The sequence below is a fragment of the Peromyscus leucopus genome, chromosome 2 (genome assembly GCF_004664715.2).
Source record: "Peromyscus leucopus breed LL Stock chromosome 2, UCI_PerLeu_2.1, whole genome shotgun sequence".
Classification (NCBI taxonomy): domain Eukaryota; kingdom Metazoa; phylum Chordata; class Mammalia; order Rodentia; family Cricetidae; genus Peromyscus; species Peromyscus leucopus.
In genome coordinates this window covers 66,578,688-66,604,088 of record NC_051064.1, presented here as the reverse complement: position 1 = coordinate 66,604,088, position 25,401 = coordinate 66,578,688, and the positions used below count along the sequence as shown (strand labels likewise).

Sequence of the window (25,401 nt, the reverse complement as noted above, 5' to 3'; positions counted from 1 at the left end):
CCCACAATTACTATAACAAGAAAGCAACCACAGACAGTGCATCAGTGAATGAACACAGAAGTGTTTGAATAAAACTTTATCCAACAAAAGGTGCCAGGCTGTGGGCTCTTAGTTGCCAACCCATTGACTCTCAGCCATGTAAGTTCTTCCCAGGGTTTTGCTAATTACACAGACTTTCAAAGGCATCACTATGTGTATCTGAACAATGTAGGAAACTGATTTTTTTAATGGACTAGGAAGGACACGTGATAGAGATTTGTGGGGTAAATTCTCTTCTGTGGGTTTGCTGAGAATTAGAGCCATACATAATGGCTATCTTACTCAGTGTAGGGTTTATTTGGCTTACTGTGGCTCTAGGTGATTACCCAGGTTTTGCATATGGCCCCAAGCACAGGAGGAGTTATGATTAGTATTTGCTTTTGGAAATAGCCTATTGAAATCCTTTCTAATTAGCTGATCCAAAACATCTATTAAGCATTTCCTCAAGACATAATGAAAAGCACTTTTGATGCTGTTTCCATTTTTCTCATTCTGTGACCTCTTCAGCAGAAACTCAGCCACTCTTTCTTATGTTTCCAAACCCAAGTGATAGATTTTTCAGTCTGAATCATTTCTTGGTAAGGACTAAAATTTTTCTGCTGGCTCCTGAGCTTTGTCTCAGGTTCACAATTTCATGGTTGATGGCAACTTCCAGTTGCCCATGACTGCCCCTGAAGTAAAAGCTGAGAACGAAAGCCAAGGTTACCTTCCTGGAAATTTTCATATCCTTTAAAGCTTCTTCTGTCTTCTAGGCATTTCTCATCCTAACTCGGGGGCAATTGTATTTCAGATCAAGCTTCTTGTAGTCATTCATGGACGCATCATTTATGCACAGTCGTCTTTTTATTATAGCGTTCAAGCCTTCAGGCTGGTATCTGGGAACAGAGCAAGTCAGGAAGAGAAATTCTTCCCTAGTTGTTGCAGTGGCTTCTAAGCTACTAGGATATCCAGGGGATGTTAGAAACTGAACCAAATAATGGAGCCAGAGGCTTCCTGAACAGTGTGTTCAAGGCTGGAGCTGGGGAATGTGGGCTGAGAAGTGGGGTTCTCCAGAAAGAGGGGCCGATTTTAGAACGTTAGAACAAAGAAACCTGAGTGATTACTTTTGCTCCATTGCTTTGTTGTGTATGCATTAGGAAGCTGCTTTGATATTAAGGTCGTTTTCCAGTTTAACCATGGGGATGATTATACATGCTCAGAAGCCTAGTAAGAGGAGATGAAGTCCTTGTACTCCCTGAATGTTGACACTCAGTCTATATTCCATAGACTCTTTGTGAACTGAATTATGCTCCTGTATAGCAAGAATTGTATGGAGCATCAAGACAACCCTGCTCTCAAAAGGCCTGAGGTACAAAATGAAGTACAAAAGGCCTGAACTAAAAAAAATTTCAGTAATAAAATCTTGTGTTTTAGATAATTCTTGTTATATTTTTACCGTGTTGTGGTATGTTGTTAAATTTTGCCCTTTCTTATGGTTGACAAGTGTGTTAAGTCTAATGAGTACCTGCCTAAGGCTGAGGAGTTGCCACTTTGAGAGCATGCCCAGTGGTGTTCATCTTTGTCTCTTAAGTTCATGAGATTCATGTTAGATAGCAGCACTTTCCTTTTCCCATTTTCTATTCATTTCCCCCTCCTAAATGATGATTTTCCGATGATGGGCACTGGTGCTGTGCACTAGGAAAGTGTGGTTGTTCATCAAGGTGAATGGTATACAAGTATCAGAATTCATGGGAAAGGAATGGGGCTGTAAGTGTGCTCAAGAGACTCGCTGATGATTCAGATGTAAAAGTCAGTGACTGTAAGACAAAAGCAAGGAATCAAAGGCCTGAGAGAATTAGAAATATAACTTGTATTCGAAAACCTTAGTAGCTACAAAATCCTGATGAAACTACAAAAAAAAAAAGCTACTAGAATACTCAGGAGATTATTGAGGTAGCAGGGTATAAGACAGGCACACAAAAATAAATTCCTAAATGCTAAAAACAAAAATTGTAAAAGATTAATTACATGAATTAACATCAAAAGGAATAAAATCTAATTTGGGATGAAATTAACCTAAGAGCTATAAGCCCTAGTTACTGAGAGCTAGCACAAGTCCCACTGAGAAACTGAAAGACCTACATTATTGTAATACATACCATGTTCATGAAATAGGCAACAAGTTCAGCATTGATCATTTCTTCCCAAACTGATCTATGGATGTAATATAATCTCTGTCCAAACTTTTGGGAAATATTTTTTTATAGAAATTGATAAACTAAACCTAAAATTTTTGTGGTGATGTAAATGACTGCAGATTAGGCCAGTAGTTCTCAATCTGTGGCTTGTGACTCCTTTGGGGAATGAATGACCTTTTCACAGGGATCACATATCAGATATCCTGTTTATCAGATATTTATGTTATGGTTCGTAATAAGAGCAAAATTACCCATATGAAGTAGTATCGAAATAATTTTATTGTTGGGATCACCACAACATGAGGAACTGTATTAGAGGGTCATAGCATTAAGAGTTTGCGAACTACTGAGTTAGTCTAAATGGTGAAGAGAAACAGTGAAGTTGGGGAACTCAACTCTTCTTGCTTCCAAAACTTAAAGTGAATCTACAGTAATTAAGAGAGTGTGGCATTGGCACAGGAACAGATACAGATTAAAGAACCAGAAGAAAAAGTTCAACAATAGACTGTCATGTGGATGTGGTCAATTGATTTCCACCAAGCACGTCAATACAATAGAGAGATGGTGTTCTTTCAAAGGTATTTCTGAAACAATTGGATTTGCACATGTAAATTTCAACCCTTGGTCCTTACATAACTCTATACAAAAATCAGTTAAAATTGATCATAATATTAGTGCTAACCTGTAAACATTAGTGAAATAGAAAATTCTGAGACATTGGGTGGCAGAATAATACTTAGATAAGGCACCAAAGCTGTGGACATAAAGAGAAAAAACAATATAAGCTGAATGTCATCAAAATTAGATGTTTGCTCTTTAAAAGATGGCATTAAGAAAAGAGGCCAAGAAACAGACCTGAAGCAGATATTTGCCCAAGTTTTTATGTACCAGGCCATGGAACCAGCACATACAAAGAACTGTTCCAATTCAACTTAATGATTTGAATAGATACTTTTCTAAAAATGATAAAAACAAATGGGTAAATGAGTCTATTCAAAGATGCTTGACACAATCTACCACTAGCAAAGTAGAGATTAAAGAAACATTAAGTTTTCACTATCTACCAAGGTGTTCGATACCAGACTGTCAATACTAAGCTGTCAATACTAAGATGTTGTTGAGGATGTGGAGAAAGTGAAAAATATCATGGGGTGCTGGTAGGAGTGTAAAAGTATATGGCCACTTTGGAGCAGTTTGGCAGGCTAATGAAATGTTAAGTATCGTGTTAGCATCAGACCCAGCAATCCAACTCTGTCTCTCTTACTAAATTTTCTATTACTGTGAAAAGACACCATAATCACTCTTATAAAGAAAGCATTTAATTGGAGCTTGCTTACAATCAGAGGTTTAGTCCATTATTGTCATGTTCGGAAACATGACAGTCCACAGGTAGATATGGTACTGGAGATGTAGCTGAGAGGTCTACATCTGAATCGGCAGGCAGCAGGAAGAGAGATCCTGGGCCTGGCTTGGGACCTTAAAACCTCAAAGCCCACCCACAGTGACATACTTCCTCCAACAAGACCACACCTACTCCAACAAGAGGACTGGGCACCTCCTAATCCCTGTCAAGTAGCATCATTCCAAATGACCAAGCATTTAAGTCTATGAGCCTGTGGGGGCCATTCTTATTCAAACCACCACACTGGCTTCAAGCAGATGGATAAATGAAATACAGACCGTCTGTCCAGTGGAAAACTACTCATGAGTAAAGAATGAATTACTAACATTTAATAGCATGGATGGATCTTAGATCATGTTAAATGGACAGAAGCCAGACTTCTGTTTTATGTGAGTTTCTAGAAAATGCATAACTGTAGCACCAGGATAGTAACTCAGAAGTTGTCTGGGGCTGAATCTTGGAAGTAAGGTTTGATTATAAAGGATATGAGGAATTGTCTCAGAGGTAAAAATATTCCTAAGCTGATTTGGGTAAGGGTTGTACAAACAGTAAATCTACTTTTAAAAAAATTTGAATTATTAGTTAAAATAGATAAATTAGATGGTCAGTGAGTTATACTCTAATCCCCAAACTCAAGCACAGAGTAAGTCCTCAGTAGTTACTAAACTTCTGTACTATTTCCTATCAAATTGCTTGTTGGACCAATAGAACCAGATTAATGCATAAGCTGTCAACAATAAAATTTGAATTGGGGATTGCTGCCATGTTTTCAATAAGACACTATTGAGTGTGTTGTTTTTTATATTCTGTCACAAATCACTTTGAGGGATGTTTTACGGAGGAGAAAACCTAAAAGAAACTATAAGGCACTATAGGATGTGCTTTTCCTTCAAAGGATTTTATTAAACAAAGCTGGGCATTCCAACCTTGGACATCTGAGTTCTCACTGCCAAGGCTGTAAACCTGAGGAGGATCTTTAAAGATACTGGTATCATGTGTCGGATGGACAAAAAGCTGCTAATAGCAGAAAGGGTCCTTAAAGTCAAATACATCATTGCATTTAAGAACCAAAATGTCAAGTGCACTTGATGTAGGCTGCCATGTTTATCCTCAGAAGCCAGAGTGCAGAGGAGAAAAGGTGACAATCAGGACCCTCATTTTAGAGGTGACTAACAGAATCCTGTCCTTCTAGACCTTTCTCTGTCAGCAAGCAAGGAATCACATGTAATCTCCTGGGGTCTAAAGTAAATAGTGCAGCTGTTTCATTTTTATCAGCTGTTCACTCCCTGTCTTTTTCTCATCTTCCTAGGTCCTCTAGAAGGCCCCATTTTATTCTCTGTCATTTTCTCCTCCTTCTCCCCCCCCCCATACGCAATGAAGTATTAGTCAGTGATGCTACTTCGCACAGTCCCCATGAAACACACTTAACACTTCTAGAAACCTTTAAGTCTTGCTAAAAAAAAAAAAAAAAACTTACACTTCTCACATTTATAAAAAGAAAAAGCACACTTTTTAAAAGAAATTTTAAATATATACAGTACCTTGTTAATGTTCTTTATGATTCTGAAGTCTTTTTCTACTTAAAGGAACATAAAAATATATTATTTCTAACTTGGTTTTCTCATAAAATTATCATGCTCAGTATATTACATTTAGGATAGTCTATTGAGGCATTATACATTTACTAATTGAATTTACTTTGAAGTTGTTTTAATTTTTTTATACAAATGGAGCCTCAAGCAACTGAACTCTAAGAAATGTGTGTTTTTGACTGTGTGTGTGTGTGTGTGTGTGTGTGTGTGTGTGTGTGTGTGTGTGCCAGTTTCTGAGAAACAGAAGCAAGCAGCAACAAGCTCTAGGCTCTTAATTCAGTTTTCTGAATTCATGAAATAAACAGTAGTACAAGTTTCAGAAATTGAGTTCAAGTTTAAACTATAGTGTTGGGGGAGATCTGTTTGTGTTGATTGCTCCGAGACCACCAACAGAGTCTGACCAGTTCAGAGAGCTGAGTTCACATTCAGCTGGCCCAAGTGGACCAAAGAGTTTCCTGTCCGACTGAGAGGGAGATAGAAGGACACATTGAGGAGGAACAGGAGGGGCCGAGGGGTTGTGTGGCCTTTTTGATCCAAGAAGTGGAGAGGGGCAGGATCGTGTCTCTCACTCTGTGGATCTCTCAGATTTACTTCATAATATTTATCCCTGAGCTTTATTCTTTAATAAAATGAAAAAAGGAATCTCAGTTCCATAGATCTTCCCTCATTCCAAGCCATCAGACATACCATTAGCCACATTTTTTATTGTATTTAATTTCTAAACTAACTACCAGTGAACAGTCCCAGGGCTTCTGAAGACATCCACAGGCTCTAGGCCTCTCTGGAGGCTTGCTTGATCTCAACACTGCTCTCCCTCCTGTTGGCTTTATGGTGTGTCAGCTGGACATCTGTCTCTTTCATGGGGTTGAGAAGACAGAGAAACCAGAATCAGATAAGGAAGAAATGTGACTGTTTTCTAGAGGTGTGTGCCTCCAAGAGCCTTGGACAATATTTATCATGTCAACATTAAACGAAGACATTATTTACTCATAACCTTTGAAAGTATCCACTGTCTTCCCCAGTCAAAAGCCTAATGCTCTCACTTCAGCTTGCTTCTCTTCAGACACATTCCTGTATTTCCTTCCACAATTTACCAGCACCTCTCCTGCTACAGATACTCCACTAAAGGAATCTGTGAAATCACTTTTCAAAGATGAAATTTGAGGAAGCCTGTCTGTTCAACTTACCAAAACTTGGTGGCCTTGCCAGCATCTTTTGCCTTTGTGTTTTGGGTCCAGAAGATTGGCAACAGCTCAGCTGGCCAGATCAGAGCCTATTGATGCCGTCCTTCTCCTGGCTTTCTTCAGAACTCGTGTCTGGAGTTAGATACCAGGGTTTCCAGGAAGTAGACTTCATCTGGACTTTGGTCAAGTTAAGTCGGTCAAAAACACAAGGTGTTTCAAGAAAGTGGACCTGGCTCTTCTCTTCTGTGCCCCATACCCCTGTAACTATGTCAGGATCATCTGTTGTCTGTACTGTTCTTAACAAAACTTGTGTTTTGAAGAAAACATCTCAAGGCATGCCACTTGCCCATCAGAGTTTGCAACACAACATGGTTATCTATACTTTTTTTTTTTTTTTTTTGGCCTGGATTAGTGGGCATTTTTTCCCTGCATCCTGTGAGTGCTTTTGCGCTTTCACAGGTGGCTTGTTAAAGTAGAAAAAGCCTGAGCTATGACTCCTGAAGAGAAGAGAGCCCACATCATGACTCTAGCGCTTGTTTTCTGTTGTAGCCTCATCTTCTGATGTGGAAGACGACTGTATGTACCATTCTGTACACAGCAATCTAAGGATAAAGGGATGCATGTCAAAACTACCACATACATTTATAGTGTACAACAGATATTTACTAGTATTTTTTTAATTTCTTAGAAAGTGTCCAATTTTATTCTCATACCAGCAAGCAAATTTATGAGATGAGAATGTTATGAATTCTTCATACATTGTGATCTCATCATCAATAAATTTAAATAACACTCAATGAATGTGAACAACATGCCTGACCAAACAGTCCACACTGGCCATGCACAGCAAAGTAAGACATGTTTGCTACCCTAGATGATTTCTAAGCAGATAGGACTTACCTTAAACTGAGAGTCACAAACCAGCATGCTTCGTGCTTGATAGAAGCAGCCATAAAGTCAGAGGGCACAACACAGCTCACAGCTGGTCTCTGAAGAACTTTCAGACCACTCAGCTGCTTCTCTTGGCTGGGATGTTTCATTTTTCTTCCAACTTAGTTGAGGCATATCTGACAACTAAAGTGGTCTATTGTTGAGATTCACAGTGTGGTGCTGTGGACCACGTGGAGGAAAGAGCATCCTTGTGCACTGTTGGCAAGAATATAAATTGGTCCAGCCACTGTAGAAAACAATCAGGAGGTTCCTCAAGAAGATAAAAATTGAGCCAGACCTGGTGACTCAGACCTGTGACCCCAGCTATTCCGAATGTTGAAGCAGGATGCCTGAAAGTTCAAGGTCAGCCTGGCTACTTTAGTATGATAGTAAGACCTTGTCTCATATAGGAAAAGAAGAAAACAGTAAAAGAACTGGAGATATAGCTTAGTGGGAGACTTGCCAGGCATACTGAATGAAGTCATTGGACCATTGTATGATCCAACAGTTCCTCTTCTGAATATGTAAGTGAAGATATAGTATCCCCTTGAGACCCTGAAGCTCCTGATTCATTATATTCTTTACATAGAAACCACATAAGTATCCACTGGTGTGTGAATAAATGAAGAAAATTGTGGTGTGTACGCCAATGAAATATTATTCAGCCAGAAAAAGGAAAGGAACCCTGCCATTCAGGACAACCTGGATGAACACTGAATGTCCTCTCTTTAAGCATTTACTTTAACTCTTAGCAGAGGTGCTGCTATCTGAGAATGCAACATACTTTTTAATAAATTATTATCTTATTTATTTTTATGTAAACTGGTGTTTTGGCTCATGTGTATCTGTGCACCAAATGAATGCCTGGTGCCCACAGAAGTCAGAAGAGGGTGTTATATCCCTGAGATTGGAGTAACAGATGCTGTGAGCCACCTTGTGGGTGCCGGGAATTAAACCTGGGTCCTATGAAAGAGCAGCCTGTGCTCTTAGCTGCTGAACCATCCCTTCAGATCCTTCAGCAACATTTTTAATCTACATCTCTGCCCATCATCCTGTGGGCAATCATACAGATAATATTTTGTTTTTTACCCTTTCTGTATTCCCATCTGCTTGCAACTGTGCCTAAGTCAGGGATTAGCAAAGGGTGGCCCATAGGCTAACTCCAGCACACCACTTGAGTTTGCATAGCCCATCACCCAAGAAAGTGTTTGAAATTTTTAAATAGTTGAACAACTCAAAAGCATATTTTGTGGCCAGTGAAACAGTACAGATTTCCTATTTCGTTGTCTGTAATGAGGTGTTTGTTTGCATACAGCTGTATGCATCTTCACATAGTGTTCCTGGTGGCTTTTGAGCAGTTGAGTCACTGTGGCAGAGGCCCTGTGGTCCGGAAAGCTTACAAGAGTCACTTACATGACCCTTTGCAGAACAAATTTCTCAGCCTGTGTGTATGTCATTCTCAACACCACAGTCTTGGCTAGCGACCACCAGGCATGACTGACGTAAGCAATGGGCCATGGTTCCTTGTTCTCTACTGTTACTTTTTCTAAAATGGGAAGTTCCCTCTGGCTGTTCGGATGGTGATAGCAAATTGTAGGTAATACACGCATCCCGGTTGGGTGTCTCAGGTGAGGATAAATATGTGCAGCAGACGGGAGGCTGAGCTCTGCCCCTGAAGCTCTGGAAATGTAAGGTGGACTTGCTTTTCAAGACAGTCTCCCTGCTTAATGTCTGTGATGTCACCTGAAGATGAGGGTGACAAGTTCCTTTCTGTCTCCAGTAAGCATATCTGAATCAGTCTTTTCTCTAAGTCTGGGCTCCCATCTGGGCTCCGTATGAAAATGCATGTTCAACTTGGTAATTTTAATAAGTTGCATAATTAAATCAATCTGGGGGGGGGGGAAGATGCATGCTAAGGACAGATGTAAATCTCTTTCTCCTCCTATCCCCCAACTCCTGAATGGTTTAAAACCAACAAATAAGAAAGACTGTAGCTGGGTGTGGTAGTGCACAACTTTAATTCCAGCATTCTGGAGGCAGAGGCAGACAGATCTCTGTGAGTTCCAGGACAGCCTGGTCTACAGAGTGAGTTCCAGGACAGCCAGGGCTGTTATATACAGAAATCCTGTCTCAAAAAACAAAACAAACAAACAAACAAAAAAAAAAAAAACGAAAGATAAAGGCTGTGAAAGTTGCCATTGGCTGGGGAAGGGATTTCATGGGGTCATCGTTTCAGAGCTCAGGAGTCAGTGTTTGCCAATCAGTTCATACACCTCAAGTCTCACGTTTTCCATGCACAGCTGCATTCTCTAGGCACTAAGGCACTGGGGACTTTGGTTTAGGGACACTCACCTGTGGCTTTCACAGGACCTGTGGGTCAGCATACAGTTTTATAATCTAAACAACGCATGTTTAAGGAACATATGTGACTTCTTTTACCTTCAAAAAGCTGGGAAGAACCCAAGTTCTAAATGCAAAGCCCCTGGGCCTGCCCTTTCTCTCCTAGCTGTCACCTTTTATGGAAATAAGGTGATCATAGGTTGCTTCTGGACCGGGGACTTGGGGAGGTGAATTGCCCTCAATTCACCCTCGGCATCAAGACATTAGTGAGCTACCCACCAATCACCAGGTCTAGGGAGGACCTTTGATCCTCTCAGAAGCTAACTGAGAAACACACTGGAACCTTAATCAAGTCTACCCCCTTTGACTTGGACCCTTTAACTTCACATCTGGAAATTTCAGTTGTAAAATGAAAACTTCACATGAAAGAAAGGCTTATATACAATAAGGTTTATTGCTACACTAGAGCGAGAGCCAGGAATAACATAACCCCAGATAAATACATAGGGGAATTGGAAGATCATATCCCCTTGATGAAATATGATAAGGTGATTACAGATGACATTCACTCACAGAACACTATGTCATGCAGGGCAGAAGACATTGGAGACACTAAAATGAAGCTAGCCAGTAGCCAGGCGATACGAGTAATGCCCACTCTGAAGTAGACTCTGCTGACGTGGGAGATGGAGCAGTAAGAGGACAGAAAATCTATCCTCAGGGTTTGCAGCTCGGTGAGGGAGAGGCAGGGGGATTGTTTAGGGAATGGGACATCTGCCTAGGAGGTGAGCCAGTATGGGTGCTATGACAGGGAGAACCAGCAGAGTCAATGATAAAGAGGCTTCCTTGGCGAAGGGATGGGGCTGGGCTGGGGGACGGAGATATTGTGTATGAGGGATACAGTAGGCTCGGGAGTACAGGGTAAGGAAAAGGGATGTGCTGGGAAGCTTGGTAAGTAAGGAGATGGGAACAAGGGCAGCTTGGGGAAGGTGTGTAAACCACAGCAAAAAAAAAAAATTGAATTTTGTCCTCAGGGCGAAGATTAATATCTTCTGTGTGTGTGTCTGTGACATATGTGTGTATGTAGATGGCTTTTATGTATACTCATGTATGAAGGCCAGAGGTGGCCACTGAGTGTCTTCCTCAATTGCTCTCCACAGGAACTCTCACCAATTCTCAAGCTCACCCATTCAGCTTCATTGGCTGGCCAGTCAGACTTGGCAGACCTTCCTGTCTCCAGGTCCTCAGAGCTAGCATTGAAGAGTGCACGGCCATGCCCAACTTTTTGTATGGGTCCTGGGGACCCAAACCTTGCTCCTCACTCTTGTATAGGAAGCTTTTACTGACTTAGCTGTCTCCCCAGCCTCCTACCATTTCCTTAAAGATGACTGTGACCACACCAGGGAACAGATACAGGAAGAGGGGAGAATGGATGCTGCGGAACCAATTTTGGAATGGGGCTTACAGTGATCCAGACAGATGTAATGGCGGACTAAGCAGGACAGGAGAAAGGCATCTTCCTTCTGTGTTCAGATTAGCATTTAGATGGCTAGTTTGGGGATTTTAAATGTTAGAATAACCCTGCACTATAAAGATTTTTTAATTTTAGAAATCTTCTCATTACATCGCAAAAAAAAAAGTAGTTTTAAGTCTTAATTGCCTTGCGAAGATTATAGCCGTCTTCAGGACAGATAAATCCCGGGTTGTCCCGGGATGAACGTCTACCATGGAAATGCCACATACTGTTTTAAAACTGTGCAGAATCCAAAACGTGAACAGTTTTCTAGGGAGGAAAAATACACCAGCCCAGTTCATCAGAAATCCATGAAAACAGGAGAGGGACAAAAGAGCATTTGGTTTAATGACAGATCTCCTTCTGTTGCCATGAGCTTCGTGAGAACTAGGGGCTTCGAGGGGGAACCCCAGGCCTGGCAAGGAGAGAGCAAAATCAACTGATTTCCCGGGTTCCGTTTTCCTAGGTAGACCAGTGTATTATCACGAAAGTGTTTCCTGCCTCCCCTCAGATGTACCTATCTTCCACACCCAGTTGCCAGGGCAGTATTAAATCTTATCACAGCCCTGAGTTGGCCCTGGTACTGAGTCAAGTTCCCTCACATTTGTCACAGCAAATGATGACGATCCCATCTGCCAGGCATATGGAATTGGTGGTGCTCAGCAAATCTTTGTCCCAGCCTGGCCCCAGAGACTATTTGGAATTGTCTTGTAAGCCCTCTTTCCTCTCCTGTGCCCTCGTCACACTGTCTACCATGGCAGCTGTGGAGTCGGCCTACCTAATTAATGACGTCTGCCTTCATCCGTCAACTCTACTGTGAGCCTCTGGAGGCAGAAACAGAGTCATGTTTGTCTTGGCATCCCCCTCCCTTGGCCTTCAACAAGGAGATCGGAGCACCCACCTCCTACAGAGCCGTAATCTCTGGCTTGTTCTCGCGGCCTTCCCTGTCATCCCTTACAGCTCCCTGTGTGCAGCTGCCAAAGGTCGATGAGATGAACAGAGAAGGCAAATTTTGTGCTACTGTTGACCTGGCAACCAGAACTCATTAGACTTTATAGTCTGGATTATTGCTTCCTTTGAGTGATACTTTGAGCTCAGGTCCCGGTTTATTCTAACGACATTTTAGGTAAATAAAAACTAGCCACTGTGTGTGTGCATGCTCTCCACTTTGAGATGGGTCTCCTGAACCTGGACCTTCTCATCCAGGCTTTCACTTGGGTGCTGGGGATCAGAACTCAGGTCCTCATATTTGAGCAGTAAGGCTGTTTCCCACTGAACCATAGTTAACACATTTAGTGAGCTCTTATGGTTAGTTAGCCATGGTTTTTTGCAGGTAACCCTAGTCTCATAAATAGGCTATGGTTAGTTTCAAACATGCAGCTAAACTAGTAGCAGTAGTAGACTCTTCCATTTAAACTAGAGCTAAGAGTCAAAAGTCTTGTGGTCCTGGCTGGAACCACAGGTTGACAGGATCATGGAAGAAAGTTCTGATTCTCACTGCTGGTGGTCAGGAGACCTGTAAGAGCCTCTTTGCATGCAGAACTATTGGAAGCTTGGCTAGTTAAAGATAGTCATATCTTTTAACACAGTGTTGACTCTGTGCTGTAGGTTTTGTGATGCTTTGGGCTTTGTTTTCTGTACCTGTGTCTCACAAGTTTGGTAAGGAGCTCCAGTGTTGTTCCCTGTGGAATGGAGAGTCCAGGACAGATCTGCTGCTGAGAGCCAGGGTGAAGAAAAGGACCTCTCAGGCTCCTAGCTCACTTGGTCTTGGATGCAAACACTGACAGAGGGGGAATTATGCTGGAACCATATCCTCCAGAGCGAGCCCGAGCAGTCTGTGGTTCATTATTCCATCATCTGCTTGGCCCTTTTTCAGGTCAGCCGTAACTTTGAGCTGGTTGGACGGGTTAACTTGGATCAGCTGGAACAGATGAAGGAGAAGATGGAGAGTTCCAGCAGCGATGATGAGGACAAGGACGACGAAGTGAGCAGCAAGGCTGAAGACAGAGGTTAGTCTCACCCTGCCCTCTGAGTCCCAGATGGCACCCAGAACGTCCACAACGAGACAGACGGGAGGCAGGAGGCTGCTGTGGGAAGAACAGAAGGAATGATCCCTCTTGGTTAAGTAGCAGAACAGACTGGCTTAGGCGCCATCGGGGGCCTTGTCTTTACAAACTATTACCAGCTAAAGAAACTCCAAGGAAAACAGACATTTTCTTCCTAATTATAGATATATGTTTGCTAGAGGGAGAAAATATGGTTCTTAGCAAGGAAAACTGTTCTGAGGAACCTTCAAAATGAAGATGGCCAAAGAGCAAGCTGAATGATGCTGTAGGGCTATCGAGGAACAGGAGTGAACTTGAAATTGCATGCTCCGTTAGAATGATCGCTGCTAGGGTCATAGTGAGAGGGTGCAATGAACTTGAACTCTCTAAGTGCCCCCTGCAGGACCTTTCTCTATTTCCACTCTGTCAAGAGGGAGAAACAGTGTCTCTCACCCTTCCCTGTATACGCAGAAAACACCAGCAAAGGTTTTGTGGGAGTTTTGAACTATTTTTCCAACCCCTACCAATCTGCCATTATTCTAAGATAAAAAGACTCAAATGTGTTTAGGGGCAGATAACATGTTTAGGAGTAGTTCTGGAAAGTTGTCCTTGTCTACTGGTTGAACATCGAATATTGTGTGTGTGTGTGTGTGTGTGTGTGTGTGTGTGTGTGTGTGTGTGTAGGGATGGGGGAAGGAGGGCTCAGCAGCTAAGAATGCTTGCTATTCTTGAAGGAACCTAAGTTCCTAGCACCCATTTCTGGCAGCTCACAGCCACCTGTATGTAACTCCAGCTTCATGGGATCAGACTCCTTCTGGTCTCTGTGGGTACCAGCACTCATATGCACATACCTACACACATACTCAAAATTAGTAAGAAAGAACATAGGTTGGGTTGTGTCACTTGAGTTACTACAGACTGAGCAAAAGTCCATGCGTGGATATTGTAAATATGAGGAAAAAACATTGTAGCTACACATTTCAGTGACGGGAAAATCCTGTTAGTGTCCATTACTGAGCTTCGTCAGTCTCCTGTAGCATGAAGGGTTCTACAGTTCCCCCATCAGATCTTGGCCCCCAGTCTATAGGACTTTGCTTTATGTCTTTGTGAGATCACCAGCTGTCAAATAATAGTGATGGTGACAGTGATAATTATAGTGTTTCTCTTCTAAGGTGGTCAATATAGATAATTTTTTTAACTTAAAAACTTCAGATTTTGAACTTTGGTATTTTCTTTGGTTTTAGTTGGCAAGTAAAAAAAAATGTATGTATGGTGTTTTAAAATAGGTATACATCGTGGAATGGCTAAATGTTAACTAATCTGTTAACATAGTTTTCCCTCACATGCTTATCTTGGGAAGTAAGAACTTCATCAACTGAGCAATTTCAAACTGCAATAGTATTATTAATTATAGTCATCAAGCTACGCAATTGATCTCCTAAACTCATTCTTCCTGCCTACCTGAAATTTGGTATCTTGACCAATGTGTCCCCAGCTCCCCACCCCTGGGCTTTGGAAATATCCATTCCACTCTCTGCATCACTGAATTTGACTGAGGTTTCACACGGAGTGGAACTATTTAGTATTTGCCTTTGTGCCTAAAGGTTTACTTCCTTTAACGTGCAGTCCTCATCCATGTCGTCTCAAATGACAGGATTTCCTGTCTTAGAGTGAAATAATATAAACGGTATACCGAAGGGTGTGTGCGTCACATTTTCTGTGTCCCTTCATACACAAATGGCCACTGAGGTGGACTCTGTGTCTTTGTGAGTAGTGCCGGAGGGCAGACATCTCTTTGGTACACTCGCTTCCTTTTCTTTCGTGTGTCAACTCCATAGTGAGATTGCTGAGGAACTTGCGGTGTCCCATAATGGCTACCCTAATTTATATTCCTACTTTACTACTAGTCTACAGTGTTGTTCTTTTCTTAGCTCTGCCAACATGTGTTAGCTTTCTCTCTTTTGGTAATAGACACTCTAACTGCTATGGAGCGGTACCTAAGGTTTGAATTTGCACTTCCCTCCAATTCGTGACTCGGAGTGCCTTTATATAGCTGGTATCTCTTTGCATATCTTCTGAGAAATGCTTACACAGAACCTTTGTCTGTTTCTTAATTGGGGAAACTGTTCACTCAAGTATTGACTGAGTTGTTTGAATTCCGCATATATCAGGGATGTTGACCCTGTGTCAGATGTGTAGTCTGCAGATGTCGCCACCCCTTCTGTGGGTTGACTTTTCATTCTGATGTCTCCGAGGTTCAGAAACTTTTCAGCTTGATTTAGCTCCCATTTGTCTATTATTTTTTTTTGCTTGTGCTTTGGAGGTCATGTTAAAAAAAATTACAAAAATCATTTTCAGACCAGTGTCATGAAGATTTCCCCGTGTTTCCTTCCAGCAGGGTTTATGGCGTTAGGGCTTACATTTCAATCTCTTACTTATTCTGAGTAGTTTTTTTTACTTGCTGGGAGATCAGATCTAGTTTCTTTCTTCTGCCTTGGATGCCCAATTGTCCCAGTAATTATTTACAGGACTCTCTTTTCCTCTATTATGTGATATTGGGAACTTGCTCCAAAATGAATTGACTGTGACTGTGTGATTTACTTCTGGACTCTCTGCTCTGTTCCATTGGTCCGTGCATGTGATTTTAGGCCAGTATCATGCTGTTTTAATTACCTTAGTTTTGCAGTATATCTTAAAGTCACAGATTGTAGTGCTGTTGTTATTGTTATTGTTGTTGTTGTTGTTCGAGACAGGGTTTCTCTGTGTAGCTCTGGTTGTCCTGGAACTCGCTCTTTAGACCAGGCTGGCCTTGAACTCACAGAGATCCACCTGACTCTGCCTCCTGAATGTTAGAATTAAAGGCATGTACTACCACTGCCTGGCTTTGAACTTTTTATCCTCTTCACTCTAGATTCTTGTGGCTCTTTGGGGTCTTTGTGCTTACCTTGATATAAAGGTAAGTGAGGCCTAAAGATGTAACTTGCTGATAGAGTACTTGGCTATAGTGTAAGAGGCCTTGGATTACCCCCTCATCACTGCCAAAAACAGTAATTAAATGACATGACCACCAAGGCATGGACCTATAAACAATAGGGCTGACAAACTTATGACCTATCTAAAGTAAAGTAGATAGCTAAATTATAAACCCAGTGGGCATTGAATCTCAATCTTCTGGCTCTAGGGCAGATCTCTCACACTGCATATGTTTCCAAACAAGAACCTAGTCATAAAATCTGGGGGTGAGTTGACCTTAGGGCTAGACTCTAAGGGTCCATGGCAGAACATCTGGCTGGCCTGAGCAGGTGTCTTCTGTTTTCTTTTTTGGCGTGTTTCTCACCCATGCTCTTCCACTGTGATAACCGAGAGATCTAGTTTGGCCTTTGAATCTCCAATCAACAAAGATAGCAGTCTGACAGCCAAGGTGTGCTAACTAGTCCAAAGCTGCTTGCCTGTGGCCAGCCTAAAAAGACTACACAAACGGAACTGCCTCACCTGTGGGTCTTGCCATGTCTTCTAAGGGAAACGCTTGTGATTCCAGAAGTGTGGCTTTTTTCTCTTCTTTTTTAAAACCCTTTTCACAAATATGTTCTTCACAGCAAATCCTTAACATCTCTGCACTGTTTGAATGTCCTCAGGGAGAGGGAGGGAGAGGTGCTTCTCACCGAAGGGCACAAAGGCTCCTTCTTCTTCCTGGTACTCTGTGGCCTTGCTGCTCCTCTTTAGGTGATAAAAGATTTCTTGTTGGGTATTATGACTTCATGTCTAAGGCTGAGCACGAGCTATTTCTGAGACTATCAGCATGCCAGAGTCCTCCGTTTCCCCAATGATGTTCCCCCAAAATAGATAAAACAAGCCTAGGCCATGAGGAAACACAACCAGTGAGATGTGCGGGATGGCAAGCGCATCTCCATGCTCGTCCAGCTCGCCCCCCCCCTTTACTTATGGGCTCTCAGCATGAGACCTCTAGTAACTAGAGAGAATGGGGGGGCGGGGGGCTTCTGCTTCTCGTTGGAAATTGTTGTGTCTGCATCCACAAGACCTAACCACATGAAGCAAAAGTCCTTCTCGGGTGGACAAGTTGGTAGGGGAGACTGACCTGAGTGCCTTGGGAATTGCAAGCCGAAACTGTCCCTTCCCTGCCACCATCCTTGCAAGAACGGCTTCCTTTGTCCCATCTCCTTTGAAACAATCTAGAATCAATCTTCCACCATCTCAGTGGATTCTTGCCAAGAAGACAGAGCCAACAATAGCCTGGGGTGTTTTTGCCAGACATCCTGGTTTCTGGCAGAGGGCAGGAGGGGGTATTAGCTCAGCTCTCAAGCTGAGGGAGAGTGATTTGAGATGTGACAGGTAGAATGTCCTCTTCTTTGAGGATGAAGCTTCACATGTGCCCCTGAGACAATAGATGACTGGCTTCATGTTTCCTGAGGGCAAAGGAGCAAGATTCTCCTTGTGAATAATTTGGGCTTTCATATAGACAGCCTTCCGTTGGGGGGGATCCACAGCCTTCCTGCTACCCAGTTCCTTTCCAAACAAGAGAACTGGGGAGTGTACTCCACACAGACACTCGGCAAGATCGGCCTGGGAAGCTCAGAGGGATTTCAGAGAGAAGCCACGCATGAAGAAATTGAAAGGAACCCAAGCGGAACACTGCCCACCCTGCCCCCTCTCATTATGCAGCGGGGAGGAGTCAGGAAGGCATTCTGTTGATTTCTTGCCCAAGATAATCCCTGCTAAGGAATTAATGTGCAGAGCAGATGGTGCTGTCTCATTTCCAGTGAAAAGAATCAAGGAAGATAGTCTGTGCAATTATTTTTAATGGCTTGTGTGGTGATCTTCTTAATTTGTGAGAAAATGTCTCGTCTTTTGTGAAAACTGGCCTTGTTCACATAGCTTTTTGTGAAGAGGATGAAGGCATCACAGAGCCCCAGTTAATGTCCTGAAGATTTCATGAAATATGGGGCATTTCAACAAGGAGATGTCTTCCTGTGACATCTAGTCCGTGGGACCCAGTGATCAGGGATGAAGATGATTCAATTTCCCCAAACTCCACCCTTTCTGCAGACTGGCTTACCAATGCGAGGACTTGGCTCTCGGTGGACGAATGAAAGACATATGGGCTGAGGACTCAGGTCAGCACAAAGGCAGTGCGAGCCCTCATCTTTGAGCTTGCCAGGAGGTGTGGCTTAAAAACAATTAGCTAAACAATCCACATTTATCAGACCCCTAACATGTGCCAGCAACACAGGAGTACATAAAACAGCTAGGTCAATATTTGATGTGTACACCAGACCCATTCAGAAACGTCTGTGTATCCCTGCATTTGTGAATACCACTGGTTAAGGAATAAATGTTGGGCAGCTGACCAGGATCCGTCATTGGCTGGGGACATGGTTTTTTTTTTTTGTTTTGTTTTGTTTTTTTAATTATTCCATGTATTTATTTATTGCGTGTGGGAGAGAGTGTGGCACATGTGGAGGTCTCAGGACAACTTGGAGGAGTTGCCGGTTTTCTTCTCACATTATGTGGGCTGTAGGGACAAACTCCGATCATCAAGCCTGGTGGCGAGCAGCATCAATCCACCGAGCCATCTCGGTGTCCCAGACATGCTTTTATGCAGGCCCCCACCCCCACCTCACAGTTGTCTAGAACCCTGTTCATGGGAGGTTCTTTGCAGGGCTCCTAAGCATCCCGCAAAAGTGTTGCCCACGTTGTGAAGCATCGGCCTCACTTGGGATGAGTAGAAAGTTCTTTGGTCTATACCGCGCAAGCAGGTCAGGTACTTTCTGTGCTCTATTTTCTTCTGAGTGAAAAGATAAAACCTGTTTCAGAGAGACACTGAGTTGCTGCCAAGCTGCCAAGCCCTCACCCAGAGCATGCAGAAGGGATGGGTTAATTAGAAAATAAATGCTATGGGACCTTAGAGTAGGCTGGGGAGTCTTTTTCTGGCAGGAAAGTTGTTGGTGATGGAAGCTATTGTGTAAGTGAGAAATGGGGAGCCTTGGTGACTGGAACTCAGGACAGTTCACGAAAGCTTTTCAGGAAATGTGCTTAAGAGAAACCCTGAGCCAGTGAGGAGTCTGGTGACGGCCCGCAGTGTAGCTTCCCAGGTAAGTCAGGAGCCATTCCCCAGGGTGTGTTGATTCTGGAAGCACACGGGTAACGCTCGCCCTTTCCTTCTGTTTGCAGAGCTGATGAGATTTTCTGACCGAGGGACTGGTGTGAACACTGAGAAGCGATTTCCGTGTGAATTCTGTGGACGGTCGTTCTCACAGGGCTCTGAGTGGGAAAGACATGTGTTGAGACATGGCATGTAAGTGGCCCTAAGAAGACCATTGACCCAAGGAGAGAGTGGGAGGGAGGTTGATACTACATAGACCGCCCCGTGCCACCTTACAGGCACGGAGGACAGGGAGCGATAACAGAGGAGCCAGACTCCTCCTCTTATTTTTTAAAAGGCCGCTCCAACACCAATCAGATGAAGGAAATCCCCCAGACTCAAGGGTAGTGTGTCCCTGTAGTTGGCATTTACAGGGCATTCTCTGAGACAATGTGAGCCTGGGTCTGAGTTTCTGGCTTCCCTGTTGCTCGTTCCATGAGTGGCCTTGATCGTGCCCCTGACTTACCTCAGAGATGCAGCTCCGTTCCACCTGCCTCCCAGGCAAATGAGAACATCTCTGTTAGGTTCTGACCAAGAACCTCTTTGAACATAAAATGGTTCTCTTTGCAAGGAACCCTTAGTCTGCCAGACAGAGAGAAGTAGGTAGTGGTTTGTGTGAGTGGCCTGTAAAGTTTTTAGATTTTTTGTCTTCATCGTTATTGGCCAGTACCTAAGCTGCGGAGTTCAGCTAACGAGTTTGAACATGAGGCTGTTCTTGCTATTTTTCCATTATAGCTGAGGGAAGGAGATGATATCAAAACATAATATTAATTCAGAAACAAAACATGGCATAATCAAAGCACAGTACAACACTGAAGATTTTTAAGGATCCAAATTGTTAGAAAGAAAGGTCTACGTGAGAACTCGAAAATTACTGGTAATTTAGTTATATACACATAGAATTCCAATGCTTTTTTCAGAATCAGAGAAGTAAGGATAGAGTTTATTAATTTAGTTAGGAAAAGCATGGGAGGGGCCAGGGAGATTGCTCGGCTGAAGCAATTGCTCGGAAAATGCTTGAAGATCTCAGCTGTATGCTCAGAATCCAGGTTAAAAGTTGGACGTGCTGGGCAGAGTGGAGCACGCCTTTTATCCTTGCACTGCTAGGAGGAGGAGGAGGCAGGAGGATCTCCGAGGTCGAGGCCAGCCTGGTCTACAGAGCCGGTTCCAGGACAGCCAAGGCTGTTACACAGAGAAAGCCTGTCTCCGAAAACCAAAGCAAATGTGCATGGTGGTGTGTGTTTATAATGCCAGCTCTGGGGGCGCAGAGACAGAAGGATCCCTTGTGCTTACTAGCTGGCCGGACTACTGTATCTAGCCTAGCCAGTGAGAATACCCTGTCTCAAAACAAAAACAAAAAGATGATGATGCCTGGGGAATGATCCTTGAACTCGAGCCTGGCCTCCAGAAGCCCATGCACGCGGCTCCACTACTTAAGTGCTGGAATTAGAGACATGTGCCACGGCATCTGGCTTATGAATGTTTTTGTTGTTTGTTTTGCTTTTCCAGGGCATTGCATGATACAAACCAAGTGAGCAGAGACGAAGTCCATACAAAAGAGATGGCGGAGGATAGCTTGCAGCTGCCCTCCATAGAGGCCAAGGAAGACGATGAGCCAATCGGGATAGACTTTTCCCTAAAGAGTGAAACAGTAGCCATCTGTGTAGTAGCTGCCGACAAATCTCTCCTGGAGAATGCAGAGGCCAAAAACGAATAAGAGTTTGGTGAAATTCTTATCAAACCTTACTTGAACCGTGATGAAAATGTGGGAGGGCCAGCGTGGGCTGAGAAGGGAGGGGACAGAGAAGAGAAGACAGAACAAAGCTGCTTTTAGGACTGAACAATCTATTTTCAAAGCACTGGTACCTGTGTGAGTGAGTATGTAAATTAAAGTTATTTAAATGGTTGGAATATGTGGCTCCTTTCCCGTCGCTACATCCTTCCGGATCTTCACCACGGAAGTTGTCATCTGCTGCGGTTTGGGAAGTACCTTCCACGGGCATGGCGCTCTCCTCCGCGACCCTCTCGGACAGTGTGTGGAAACCGAAGCTCGGGGACAGTAGAAGACTTCTCCTAGGGGAACAACTTTTTGGGCGCACGACTTTCAGTGCGTTTTTCTAGTTTTAATACCTTAAGCTTTTTCAAGACCTAACTGCAGCCGCTTTGGGAGAAAAAAATAATAATAATAATAACAGAACAGAAAAAAAAAACTGCTTTGCATAAAACAGTCACCTGTTTCCTAGTACCTCAGACTTAACCAAGGGATATCTCTGCATTTGTCTGTACTACCTGTCGCCCTTGTGGTTAAATGTAGAGAGAGCTGCTGGACAGGATGGTGAATGGAGGGGGAAAAAAGAGTTTTAAAGAAGGAACACAAATTGTGCTTAAAATCCCCACGTGGGTTTTATTTCTTAAAATACTGTGATTTTTTTAATTATTTTAGTAAAAAACAAAACAAAAAAAAAAGAAACAGACTTTAATTACTAGATAACTGTGTGTGAATTGTCACCCTGTACTCCAGGTAAGCTGTTTATTAGTGTTCAGCTATAATTTAGAATTTGGTAGGTTCATGTGAACTAATTTTAAGGTGATTGTGGGGTTTTGTTGGCCACGTGTTTATTTTCTCTCAATTGGAGTGTTCCAAACACAGCACAAAATTCAGTTGGTCCTTTTCCATATACGTTCTTCTTCGTGTGTTTTGTTGTTTTCATTTGAGATCAAGGGAGAGTAAGAGGGTGTGTGTGTGTGTGTGTGTGTGTGTGTGTGTGTGTGTGTGTACACGTGTGTGCGCACGCGCATAGGAATTTTTATAATTTTAGACATGGAAATAACAAAGAGGTTAACTGCCCTTTTTGTTGTTGTTTTTAATTTAACTAAAGAACCAAACTCCCGGCACAGCTATGCAGCGTGTGGGCCAGACAAAGAGGTCCTCTCACCCTCTCCTTTCTTCTCAAACGAACACGTCATCCATCTCGCACCAACAGCTTCTGTTCGATTGGACTGGCTTTCGTGTGTGACGTGAACTCTGTATTTTGTTGACCTTGTGTGTGATGAGGCTTTCTCATCTCTTTGGGGAGCCATCCCTTTCGTGAGCACGGGCAAGAGGTAGCATATCCTACAGGGAGCCTGGAGAAGTGGTTTTTTCTTTCCATCTAGCTGTTCTGTTTCCCCGCATTAGTTTTTTGTCTTTTTTCTTCTTTTTTTTTTTTTTTTTTTTTTTTTTTTGCGAGAGCAGCTTAGACTAAACGTAAATCTACATTTATAGTATGTTCTGATTGTGAACAAGGGGTTTCGTTCCAAAAGTAGAGAAGAGTTTTCCTGAAGCTTAAGTTTTAGAAGTGTGTGTGTGTGTGTGTGTGTGTGTGTGTGTGTACATGTGCATATGTACACATGTGCGATGAATGTGTGTGGGCAAATGTAAGTCCTTTGGTTATCATGTCTCTTTTGTTTTGTTTTGTTGTTGTTTTTTTTTTTTTTTTTTTTTTTTAACTTGGAAGGGTTGATGGGTTGGGAGGGCGGGTCAGAAGGGAAGAGGGATTACTGAGATGACAGTGTCCCACACAGCTTCAAATAAAATCCATGGAAAGATGTCGAATTTGTGAAGTACTTACTTGAAAAGCATGTTCTTGGTTTTGTTTTTATTTTTATTTTTTTTTATTTTTTTTTTTTTGCTATTAAGAATTTTTATTTGTAGGATGTTAATTTAATTTTTTTTAGGAATGGGGGGGCCATCATATGAAATCAGAAAAAAGGGGAAAGTGTGAAATATCTAGACAAAGATTCTTTTGTGTCCTTATTTGCTTTTGATTGGCCTCATTTCAAATGTTCTGAACAGTTTCATACCTGGATTGGATGTTTATGATGGTTACCAAAAAACAAAAAACAAAAAAAACAAAACAACAAAAGGAAAAAAGAAAAAGACAAAAAGAATATAATTGTGACATGCTTTTATCACTACTTTATTTTTCAAATAACATGTAAATATTGTCATCTGTTGGATTTTGTTTTCCTAACCTGTTAATAAAAATATGGGACCATTATCCTTTTAACAAGGCTAGAATGTCATTTTTTTTTCTTTTTTGAACATATACCTGATATTTTGTGGCCGCACATTTTGGATGCATTCTGTTTCTGTTGACTGTAATGACATAGAATTTACAACATTTTTTTGTTGTTGTTTAATTTATACAGAGGACATTTTTTTTCAGAGCTTGAGAGAAGAAAATAAATAGCAAAATGATAACCTATTGACTCCAATAATCAGTGTTTCCTGAAACTTGATGAAAGACAGAGGGATCCTGACTCCTTGAAGCCAAGGGTTTAAACACAAAAAAATAATAAAAAAAATAAAAATAAAAACCACAAGTAGGTTATTCAAGTTGTTTGCAACATACATTTTGTAATGAAATGTGAGAAATTAATAAAGAATTTTTTTCACATGTGTCTATGTGCATCTGTTGTAAGTCATTTATGGGTGTGATTACAGACAGGGAGGCTGGCAGTGAATGACAAAACCACTTTTCAATCTATGTACTGAATCTACACAGATGTGAAAAACAGAGATGAGCAGGGTGAGCTGTGAGCTGGAGTTTTCAAATATCAGCATCCCTGCATCAGCATGTGCAACACCAATGAAAATTTTATTGGGGGGAATGTTTTCCACCCAAAATGAGAATCAATTGGTTGTGGTCGCTCACACCTGAAATCTCAGCATTTGTGAGGCTGATGCAGGATTACTACAATAATCCCACCCCCACCCCTGTGCACAACCCCCTGCAAAAAAAAATTGTGGTTCAAAGTGAAGCTTCGGGAACAAATGTCAATCCTGAAACATCATCCAGGAATTCTGAGCCCATGATAGTCACAGTCCCTGGAATATCCTGATTGTCACCCTTACCTCTTCAAACCCTGTGCCACACGTTACCTTACTGTGTATCAGGCACACATTATCGCCATTCTCTTAATGTTTTCTGAGCTACCCTGTTGTAAGCCAAAGGAGGAATTAGTCACACTAACACCCTGGTTGCTTCACCCTTCCTTAATCCTTTATATGCCCTTCACCAATGGAGAGTTAGGAAATGAGATAATCAGACGTCACAAGGCTGTATGTGTGATGGAAATGAAACCAGGTAAGGATGCCAAGGGATGGTAGCTGTGAGTTGACAAAAATACATTTTGTGAAACTATAGACTACTCCACCAGGTGTCTGGGTCTGCGCTTGCTCGGTAGACAATACAAAACAAGGATCAATCAATAAGAATATTTTTTAAAAGTTCTCAGGAGTCCTCGGGATTTTGTAGGACGTCGCATTAAGTTTCTCATTCAATTGGCCTCCTTGATGCAAAGCTGCTGTTCTCCAGTGGCTTCCATCAATAATTATGAACAGGATCTTTAACTGAGTTTATGTCTAACCTATGCTTCTGCTGTTTTAGATAGAGAGGATGGAATTTGCAGATTCCTTGGCTGTGGTTGGGGCCACAAGGCCAAGTCTGACCCCTCTGGCTTGGTAGGGGTCTGATTCAGGTCTGTGGAGTGGTCTTCACTCTTGTAGCCCTAGCTTTTTTCACATGATGACATGATGATGCTTTCATCACGGCACATAAAACAAGGGTCGCTATGAGAGCTTAACAGCACTGAGCCCAGGTGATAGCACACACGTCATGAGCTAGACCTGGTCACAGCTCCAACTATCCACATAGGGGCTGGAAAGCATCTGGTCCAGGCTACCACTGAGTCCAGAAAGAATGTGAGCTATGAGCTTCTACCACAGTGAAAAACAAAACAACAGAATACACGGACACCTTGTCTTCTTCACAACATAGATGCTGGTCCCATCAGTCAAGTGCCAGCACAACATTTCTGAGCAGGGAGTTGGTGCTGGATAACAGACAGACTGACATGGCTCAGGTCTTTCTACAGCTCACAAATGAGGTAGGTGGATATGTGAGATTTGGAAAGGGAGCTTCCATCAAAGGTGCTGGGTTCTGCCAGAGCCTGCATTTCATCTTAGGAACCTTTG

At 42.4% G+C, this 25,401-nt stretch overlaps 1 protein-coding gene across 1 annotated transcript in view; it reads left to right on the top strand.

The window, feature by feature from the left end:
• Znf462 (zinc finger protein 462) overlaps positions 1–23,827 on the top strand; it is a 134,238-nt gene extending 110,411 nt beyond the window's left edge. The window contains 3 exon segments of the mRNA XM_037202640.1: positions 13,054–13,186; positions 19,412–19,535; positions 20,892–23,827. Of these exon segments, the coding sequence (XP_037058535.1) occupies positions 13,054–13,186; positions 19,412–19,535; positions 20,892–21,099 (465 nt within the window). The 3' untranslated portion in view covers positions 21,100–23,827.
• Positions 23,828–25,401: the final 1,574 nt, after the last annotated feature.